This window comes from Hetaerina americana, unplaced genomic scaffold, assembly GCF_022747635.1.
Source record: "Hetaerina americana unplaced genomic scaffold, ioHetAmer1.1.p SCAF_10, whole genome shotgun sequence".
Lineage (NCBI taxonomy): Eukaryota > Metazoa > Arthropoda > Insecta > Odonata > Calopterygidae > Hetaerina > Hetaerina americana.
In genome coordinates this window covers 5,664,122-5,675,120 of record NW_027286070.1, presented here as the reverse complement: position 1 = coordinate 5,675,120, position 10,999 = coordinate 5,664,122, and the positions used below count along the sequence as shown (strand labels likewise).

Here is a 10,999-nt window from a genome sequence, read left to right as displayed (position 1 = left end):
GACGCCTGTTGCTGCCGTTGGACGCGACGGAGGCGTCCAGAGAGCGTTGGGTTGAAAGCCATTTCACTAGGGCATGCTGTCCTTTCCTTTCCTCCAACACCTCCTCCCCCCCTGCCTGCCCTCGCTTGCTCCATAATGCTCTCCTCTTCGCACTTCCCTTCCCCTTCCCGATCTCCCAGGAGACATGTTGAGTGTCTCTCAAGGACAAAATTGGAGGGTCTCCTTTAAAGGGAAGGTTTTAACATCTTTCCTCCCCCGCCCTCCCCCCCTCCCCTGCCCTCGCCCACCCCTCCATATCCCCCCTCCTCCCGAGCCCAGCTGAGGACTTTCCATCCATCACCTTGTTCGTCCTCTCTCGTGAAACTCGGGACCTTTTCTTTCTTTCGAGAGTATCCTCCTCTCCTGTCTATTTTCAATGTGCGTTCTTCGTGATGAATGATTGTATCGCCTTAGCAGATTGGACGCTAGCATATTCATCCGCGGTTATACCGGTTATTTTGCAATGAGTATGTGATCCTAATCGCCCTTTCCCCCCCTCACCCGTCCACCCACCATTTTGGTACGAACTGAACTTTGATGGTGTACGGCGTATTTTCGAAATTCTCGGAGAGGAGCCAAGGATAGCAACGAATGCTTTCTCTTTAGATTGAATTGCGTTTACCGCTGTCATAAAAATTACTGCCAACACTTACGTACAATGTAATGCGCCAATAATGAAGCAAGAACTACGGAATAAAAAGGAACAAACCTAAAAGGTTCGTGAGAATGAAACCTTGGGTAATATTGCTTTCAATCATTTATTATTATTGCCATCACTCCCCATCTCCCATTATCTGTTCACCGAGGGGAATGCATCTACTTAAGCTATCCTAAGTCTATGGCTATTGGCCTGGTTCAACCCGGGACATTAGAATCAGCCCTTTGAATTCCATTTATTGATCAGACATTATTGTTGAATATGATGGTGGACAAAGTGACTGTGGTGACTCATTCTCTATTTCCACCATATTTATATCCTCATTGCTAAATTAATTGCTAACATTATTTTCAAATATTTATAATTTGGTGAAATTACAGAAAGTATTAATTTTTTTAATGGACGTAGGTCAAGGGTCGCGTAATTACGCGTAGAACCTTCACACGAAAGAGTTGGGCACTGATGATCTGTTTGATTGCCGGAATAGGATTTTCTATGAGTCAGGAAAATATCTTAGTCGTAGACCCTCTTAAAACATTTGCAATGCTATGAAATAATTTTAGAGGTGATTAGTTCAATGCGTTAAAACTTAATAATCTAAGTATTATAAGAATACCAATAACTTTTGCAATTGTTACATCATATTTTTAAACACGAATTTTACTTAGGTCATCCCGTTACATCACCATTTAGTATTACTTTATTATACGTTATAACTTACACCAATGTCGTACAAAGAATACAGTATGAGGTTATCAGTAATATAACTCATCATTTATAATATTGAATGCCTACTCCTTGTTATTACAGATATGTTTCATTTATTTTAAAAGTGCCCTGAGGCGGCAATCTGACATTTCTGTTTCATACAGTATTTATATTTTTATTCAAATTTTTCATGGAAATAGGTGATTTTTATTTTCATAGATTAGGTTTCATACCCATTTTGCGGCTACTAAAGTATTACGAATTGAATGTTCGGAATAGATAAATTCCAAAGAGTCCATATTCTCCTTCCAGTATTTCTCTCCTCTTGCCAAACTCTACCGGATTGTACATGAGCTGTAACGTAAGTATTTTAATTTCGGCGATTGCTGGGCGTATTTCAGTGGAAAAGGCAATTCTTCCGGACGTAATGGATATACTTACGCAGCACTATCTGAGACATAATTGATGCCGGTGGTCATGGGGGTGCACTAAAAATTAGTCGAGGTAAGAAACTGCCTCCTGGGTGCATGCTCCTCTCCTGCAGGAACAGGACGTAGGAATAAATAACATTGAAACAATTCCCATGCAGCTTTGAAAGTTTATTTCCAACATATCCAACGATTTTACATGCTTTAAATGGTAGTGGAAGTAGTATAAGGGGGAGGGAGAGAGATTTCATGGTGGAACAAAAGACATGCGAAATATAAAGGGCGAAACCATGACAAAATCACGTGGAAAAGTTGAACCTTAAACGCATATATATATGTATTTATTTGAAAAGCACGGAGAAACTCAACTCGTGTGGTCACGTTGCCTCAAAGAACTGCCCTACATCGCGTATTCTTAAGAGTTAGAGAAGGGTACAGTTTGTTATGTAATTTTTAAGTCCTTTGATGAACTGATGATGAACACTTTTATTTAAGTGAGCTGCCGATTGTCACGCCATGCATTCTACTAACATTGTCTCGCGTATTCGCAAAAAAATTCATATTTTTTTTAACGTTTTAAATTAGCAATTTTGAAAGTTGACATTATTAAAAGTTTTTTATGATCTTTGACATGCATTAAATAATTATTTCCTAAAAATATATATTTATGTGTATATATGCCTGTATACAACATTTACTTTATATATCATGTATAAGACGCCCCGCTATCTTCTCAAAAGACGGACTTTTTGTTACATTTCGAGAGAACAGGGATATAGGGTTTCGAGGAGCAAATAGTGATCGGGGTAGGGTGGGGGTGGTCTTTAGAGGCAACGTCCGCCCAAGTCGAATTGACTGGGGTTATCCACGGTCGGGCGGAGGAAGAGAAGGAGAGAGAGAGGGCGAGAAGATAGATGCCAGGGCGAGACTTCAGTGGAGACGTGAAAAGGAGGTGCTGCTGTCTGTTAACATTTTTTACATAATTTGTTGATGGAGTCAGTGCTGAGTTGCTGAGGCGTGTACGGATCAGCCCTCTGGGCATTGCAGGGAGTGTTTTCAGCGGGTGAGTCAAATGGGGAGTAGTTCCTACCAGGGACCAGTGCCAAGACTGGAGGGATGTTGGAGGTTTTAGGTCTGAGGGGGGAGTAGAATTGGGGGAGGTCTCATTTTTTTTAAGTCCAGTGAAAGGAGAGAAGAGGAGAAATGTTTTTTGCGTGTGTGAGAATAGTGATTGTTTTAGAGAGAGAGAGAGATATGTCCATTTCGGCGTTCCCTCGCGCCGCTCTTAGCTACGTCCTACGGCGTCCTTCTAAGGCTCCTCTTCTGCTTCCACCTCCCTTCCGACACGCCGTCCTCTTCCCTTCCGCCACTCCATCCTCCTCCTTCCACCACGCACCCTACCCCAATCGGGTCACTTCAGTCCTTCTTGCAGTGGTAGCAAGAACAGCTCTTGGCCGACTTGAACGTGAGCTCCCGCGGGCCATCAAGACACAACACCCTCACCATAACCTAAAAATGGGGACGGAGAGAGAGAGACATGGTTATTATTAATGGTAAACTTTGAAATCACTTAGATAATTTGGGGCAATGGGTCCCACATCGAGTCACCAATAATGCTAGAAAGTTAGTCATCGGTCGTGGTCAGTTCCCTTGACGACCCAAACATTTATTTATTCCTAATGTTTTCAGTTATTTGTAAATATTGTTTAGATTTCCTTCCTTTTATCACCACTGTGATATTCTATATGCTGTGGCATCAGGGCAACATAAATATTCTACCGTATATGATCATTACATTTATATCCTAAAAACATGGTTTTTTCTCGATTTAGTCGAATTTACTTCCTATATTGCATCCAAACGTCTTACTTTTGATGAATCAGGTGACAGATCTTGCTGCTGTACAATTGCTCAATGCCAACGAGAATCACATTTTAGTTTGAATCACACACACATTAAAACTGGTGGAAAAGCAAGTCATTGACTTTAACTAACTAGTCGAGCACGCGTTTTGTAAAATATAATGGTACTGTTACCGGGAACTTGAATTTTTACGTGTTTTTTGGGAGGATTTTTGGAGGTATCACACGCAAGAAAGAATTTATCATGCAATGTGTGCATACGCATATATATATATATATATATATATATATATATATATATATATATATATATATATATACGGAAAATGACGAATAATATGATATTTATAAGGTAATTATGAGTTCATATTCAGAGAAAATCGATTCAAACTGAAAGTAAGTGTCCAAGTCCATGAAACCCACTCGCTATTTCTTCCTTAGACCCAAGATTAATTCATTAAAGAGTGTTTGGCGTCGTTCACTCTCCGGGTATACGAGCCATGCTTACGTCTTCTGTGTCCATTATGTTGCAGCACTGTCCCACCGATGTGATCGCTTGATTGGCGTTGTAGCGTAGAGTCTCTATGGCCGACGGCACGGACCAGGATTCGCAGAAGCCGCGGCATGCGTTGGTCGTGATGGGGAATTCGACGCAGTCCGGGATGCTTATCTTCCTCGTGTGACCTGTGTGGGGAAGTCGGGTGGAGAGAGGCAGATTAAGATTCGCCCGAGAATGGAGCAAGGCTCGACTCTTGATTCCATTCTGACTAGATCCTTTGCTGACAATAAGTGCAACTTGCAAGATGCCCAACGGCTTCAAGACGGAACCAATAGTAAGGAGTATGAATAGGGTTTTCATGAATTTAAGTCAGACTGGGAATATCAAAATTACCAAGAAAAGAAAATCCCTACCTAGAGTTGTGTTGTGGCGTTACATAGTTTTATATTCGAGGTCCGATTGAAAAATATAATCTGGACTACAAATTTTGATTGACTTTTCGGATATGAAAACACATGTGGATATTTCCAATAATATCAACCTGATATTTAATCTTCTTTTCTTTAAATTCTTATTTGGCTCAACAATCAGCTCATGAACACTTTTTGCCTTTTTTAAGGATTTATTACGGTATGCGTCTTCTCAAATCCACTAAGAATTGCTATGTTTTTCAAGTTACCTATAAAATCTGCATCTAAGCAGTTGATACCTTAGAATCTAAAAGAACCTATGAAATATTAATTTTAATTCATGTTTGGCATGATTTTAAGCTAAATATGATTTTAATTTTACTTGGAAGCATGAATACAAGGAATCTAGATGCGTATCGTGATTAACAATAAGTTATAGCGTTGATTTGAAGATGGATCGAATAAATTAAAATTTTGTACATAATTAAGTAGGCAATACAAAATCTATAACTCTTTATCTTTAAATCAATACAAAGGTAGATTCAATACAAAACTATTACCCGACTAACTCGATAAGTGTCATGCTTTATTAGCCATCACTTTCTGCCGTAATATCGTGTCTTGCAATATTGAGAAAAAGACTAGGCGTTGGGAGGCAAAGCCTTTGAGTTATGGCATGGTCGACGCATGTGAAGTCTCACAAAAGGAACGACAAGATGGCAAAGAGGTTCTTCGCTTAAAACAATTCGGCTGATTGAACTTGTCGGAAGAGGTCTTCAAGCCACCATTGAAAAGTCGCGTCAGACCCAAACTTCGATTGTGCATTGAATACCCCGGCTCGAGCATGACCTTCCAGTAGTGGTTTATTTTGGCAACATTTTCCAGCTATACATTGTATACTTTCTAATTGTATACTGTGAAGCTTAAAATGAGTATGTGATATTTGGATGGTCAATGTTTGCAAGCCCAAAAAGAACACCAGGGGAGAGAGAATACCTAAATTTCTACCAGTGATGAGACGAAACCTCACGAAATGCAGGAGACACGCCCTCTTTTATTCGTCCATTTGGTTTAATCTCCCCGCGATTGGGGAGCGAAGAGAGGGGCCCTCTTCGCTCTCATAAGATCTCTCGCTTGCCCTGCACTCCTGTCTCCTAGCACTCTCTTCCTTTCTCCGTCGGAGGTGCTTCAGATCTCTCTTCTCTTGGCCACATTACGTTAAGATTAACCTTGTACCAAATTTTCACAACTATTCCGAATATTTTAAAATTTTTTCGAACTCTTTAGCTATAGTTTATGTGATTTATACTGTTCCCTTATTGCAACTACCTAACGTGGGCTAACAGGAACGATATTATTCTATCTCCTTAACTTTCTTATATCAACTGCTCAAAATGCTTTCAATGAAAATCCTTTTTGAGGTGGACCAACATTATTTTTATCGCTATTATTATTATTATTATTATTATTATTAAGGATAGTCGTTTAAGCTATGTTTCGAATGGGTGCAGAATAGAAACCGGTAAGTTTATTTGCCTCTCCTATAAAACAACCTGATACCGAGCACCACAAGAGCCCCTTTATTGATTCCGCACACTTCCTTACTCCCTTCATTCTATCCAACATCCTTATTTTACTCCTCTTGCCCTTTCCTCGTCTGCCTTTTATTTTCCCCTCTATCACAGTCTTCGACATTCCTCTACCAATCAAAATACTCTGCATCCATCTTTCCTGTTTCTTTATGATATCTTCCAGCAAATCCATCTCCTCCCCCGCCATGCCTTGTAAATCCTCGTTTGTTTTCATCCACATCTACACGCTACACCACAACCCTTAGCAAGAGCGTATGGCAGGAAGAATGAGGTCATTAACCATGCTACATGAAATCCAATACTTCCATAAATACTCGAGCAGCCCTTAATCAACTAAAACGGCACATGGAAAGGGGTGTCCGGACACCATTTATATATTTTCATTTATTTTAGTATCCTGCAAACCACTGCTGGGGTGTTTGGGATGGAGTGAGTACACAACAGACTAATTTTGACCCAAATACGTATGACCACCCTGCGGACGGACAATTTTATTCTGATCCCTTATCGTTTGTGGAGAAAATGACATTTTAAATCGATCTGTTCCACATATGATCTCTTAAATTTATTGACATTATCTTGCCTATCGTAGTACGATGGGGGTAATAATGTATTTGATCACTACTAAAGAGATGCCCTTCCAATTGATGCAAGAGATTTAATCTGTAATTTAGCCTTCACTCCATGAGTGTGAATCTCCGTGATCATTCATGTAACATCCGTTACACATATTACAACTGTTGTACTCGGACTGTTACTAAACACTCTACTGACTATCTTTTTTTTCTGTTCATATCACCTTTTACATCCTCCTGATCTGCTTACCAAAAGTCTTCGATGCACTTTGGACCATTTAGCTCCAAAATAATTCTGAGGCAGATAAAACACCTGCTCTCATTTTTGAACTCCTATTTTAATATTTAACTTAACCTTTCCCTTTCTTAGAAACCGATTAACCTTTGTATTGCTTGGATTTATTCACATCCCATACCTATCTTACTGACTTTCAGATTCACTCAGCAATTATTGCAACTATTTGAGTGACTGGCAAACTAAAGCTTAATTATCAGTAAACACAACTGATTTCATAATTTGTCCGATGACTTTCATGCCTATCTTCAGTTATTCCCACGCCTCTTTAAACTGTCTCCTCCACCTGTGCACTTTTTAATTTGCTACGTAACCTAAAATAATTGAGGGGAAAGGAACTGTCATGAATTTTACAAATCTCATGCTGCTTCTCGATTCAGTCCCGACTTATTTTCATGTAAATTTGAGTTTCTCTCATGTTTCACATAACTTTAAATATTGCGTTCTGCAATACATTTGAATGCATTCCCATTAACCCGTTATTGGTTGTAATCTTCAAGTAAGTAACGTATCTTACTGCTTACGTAGAAATTTTTCCTTATTTTATCTTTTAAATTATAAATAGTCAGAACTCAAAAGTTTTTTTTTTGAAGGCTCAATATAGAATTTCTTTTAGTTATCTCGATGTTTTCACATTTGACATTCTAATTTAGTATCACTTTCTTCTCTTTCCAGAATGAGTGCCGAATCTCCATCCGTTTCCGAGCCGGACAGCTCCAACCATCAGCTTCGTGTGTCGGTGAGTCGCAATTTCCGGTCTACATCTACATCTAAATTTGCATAATACCCCGCAAGCCGCCGTGAGGGTGTGTGACGGGGGTGTTAGGTCACCATCCGTGAAAGAGAACAAAACCACTCGCAAATTCAACGCCCCGTCCCTAATTTGCCACTCTTTTGTTGCCGTCCACTGAGTTGACGGGTCGTTGGTTCGAATTCAGGTGTGGTGGCCCAAATGTCGCCTGGATAGTGATACGTATGCTTGACGGACTAATCTCCGAATGATATTTGGAAAGGTGATACGCGTTTGAACCAACAAACAACCCATGAGGGATCCAAATACTTTCCTTTCGAGCCGTTGCCTTGGGAATCTTTGACCAACGTCAGAAAAGAATTGGTTCACACGTGGTTCATACACAAATGGGCGCCAGGGTTCATCAAACATTGCTTTTGACAGGCAAGGACGGTGTTCATATCGAGCTAATCCCTCGGCCATATGCAATACATATTCATAAAGAAACTAATAAGTTAAGCCTGATCATTTTCCAAGAAAATTTATAAGAATCATTTAAGAAAAGTATGGGCCATTTTCTTATATTTAAAATTGGCGTGTCTGAACGAAGTTGTACGCACACAGTGCCATTTGTTTTTTCCTGAAGCCACTGAAATTATTGGTTTGATTTTTCCTTACGGTGAATGCAAATATCAATTTCCGCAAAAAAAAATCCTCCTCCCACCACCAGCTGCAAAATGTATACTTTGTTTTGATTTTTGTGTAAAAAAGGGTCAAAGGCAGCCGAAATTAATTGGGATTTGTGCCTAGTTTCTGGGCATACAGTAATTAGTGAGGAAAAGGTTAGAAAATGGTGTCTACAAGTCAAAAATGGCCGCGTACGAATATGCATTATAAAGGGCAGAGGAGCAGGTGTAGCACATCAAGAATCATATGATATCATTCATTACGACGAGCAAGAACTGCGATCAGATTGATGATTGACTATTAGTACTCTGGATGATAAATTTTCTCATTTTAGATGCATTACTCTTTTCACGATTGTTACGGAAAAGCTCGGAAATGACTTGACCTTGAACCTAGCGCCTATTGCCCTTTTCTTACTCTGGATAAACCAGCAAGCTACCACCTTTTAACCACCCCCTACATTGTATGCTTAGAAAGTATTCGTTTGTTTTAGTTTATATTCCGTCCGCTTTACGGTTTTTATTTTTCTCCATACCAACCGTATTTTAAAAGAATGTTCCAAAAAAATGAGCCATCATCATAGTAAAGAGAGATTCACACGTTATAGTTAAGCGATTACTGATAAGTGCCGTGGTCGGTCAACTATAATGTTGCGATATTTATACTACTAAGGGATTATGCATCAATACTTATCGCAGTGAAATTCCGAACCTATTGGTAAGCGTAATTTTCAACGCGCTTAATATTAGTCATGAATAACACACATAGATGGCACCGACGGCTTTTAATTCCAGCTCATGTCAATTCTCAGTCCCGTGTAAATATTATTTTAATTCATCATTCTCACCGGAAAGACAACTGAGTTATTTTTTCCATAATATCCATGATTTATCGATACCGTGCCATTCCTCGATTCCGATTGTGGGCATTCGTCTCTCTGGCGAACAGGATGATACGAACGTCTTGTATTCATGAAGGATAGCCGATGGCGGCCGATTGAAATCAAAACATTTCCATAAAGGTGCTGTTTGTTTGAAAGCATAACAAATGACGGATTATCCCGCGATAACTGTTCCAATCCCGTGGGTGGGTGGTGACAGGTTTTTATATATTTTTGTGTGCGCGAACATCTCCCTAATCCAGTGGATGAATAACAGAGAGAGAGAGAGAGATATCGACTCCATTTCCCGCACGGCGGCCCGGAATGAAAAGAGAGGGAATCGGGAATATTTCCATCGGATGGATTCGGTAATTTCAATTCCTTTCAGCTGAGGACGAGAATTTCCCTTCGAGGAATCCGAGGTGTTCTCACGCGAGGAAGCGTGAAATAATGATATGGGAAAGAGTGGGAGGAAGGACTCTTTCCTAATCGAAAAGGTGGAAGGAAGAAATGTCCTCTCGTGCGCTACCATGATTAATGGCTCGGCGCGCCATCAACGGAAAGGATTGGAAAAAAGTACACCGTGCCCATCGATCAACGGCGGCATTTAATGAAATGCGCAATGAATGGGGGCGGATCCAAATATGGAATCATCATTTAGGAGGTAAATTTATGCTCTCTTTCTCTCTCTCTCATTCACGTAATTTAGATCGATTGATCTAGAAGGTCGAAGCATCTACAAGTGCGAACCCGAGAAGATTAATTGATCGATCGATAAAAAAAGGAAGGTATATCACGTCAGGTGAAAATCATCTCTTTCCTCGGGTGAAAGAGGTGGTCCTGTGTTGGATCATTTCACTTTCCACCGATCTTTACGATATTTTATCAGCAGAGTACAAGTGCTAAGGAGACGGGTCGAAAGAGAAATCTTTTGTTTCTTAGACGTAACCCTTGCGTTATAAATGGAAGTATAGAGAAGAATTTAAGAGTTTTTCACAAAGTATGACGGACGACGAAGTGATTTATGCACGAGTATGGCGGGAGAGGATAGAAAGTTGCCAGGCGATACTCGAAGAGCAAAAATGTGGATGGAGACAGTATTAAGAGGTGACGGGTTTGTAGACCATGACAGAAGGGAGAAAGTAAGCTAGAAAGAGAAAGAATTGAATAGACCTTTTAAAAGTAATGTAAGTAAAATATAAGAAATTGACCTCTACTACCTCGTAAATTAATTAAATTAAATTAAAACTTCTGTAGCCCTAATGATGCCAATTTTGGGATTTCTCTTTCGACACAGAGGGAGAGAGCCAATAAAGTTAGGATACAAATTGTTACGTTCACAAGTTTTAAGGAAACAGATGTCCTACGAAATTTTACTGATTTTTGTTTTAAGTTGGTGGTATTCATTTATCTCAGATGACTGGTAAGCCATATTTAAAATTTAAGAAACTGAGCTCTGTAGCCACGTAAATCAATAAAATAAAATGAAAACTCCTATAGTCGTAGAAATTTCGAGTAACGTCCCTAGTTATTCCGGCTATAGGAGCTTTTCATTTTATTTTAACAATGTAGGTAGAAAAAAATTATGGATATCAAACAAGGAGGGTCACTCAATGCACAGTACCAAGGGTCGTTG

At 39.7% G+C, this 10,999-nt stretch overlaps 1 protein-coding gene across 1 annotated transcript in view; it reads right to left on the bottom strand.

Annotated features, from left to right (window-relative positions):
- Nucleotides 1–1,991: 1,991 nt before the first annotated feature.
- Nucleotides 1,992–10,999, bottom strand: part of Gpa2 (Glycoprotein hormone alpha 2) — a 146,089-nt gene continuing 137,081 nt past the window's right edge. Inside the window, exons 3-4 of the mRNA XM_071596846.1 lie at nt 4,204–4,379; nt 1,992–3,342 (exon numbers count right to left, since the gene is read on the bottom strand). Of these exons, the coding sequence (XP_071452947.1) occupies nt 3,250–3,342; nt 4,204–4,379 (269 nt within the window). The 3' untranslated portion in view covers nt 1,992–3,249. The remainder of the gene's footprint in view (nt 3,343–4,203; nt 4,380–10,999) is intronic.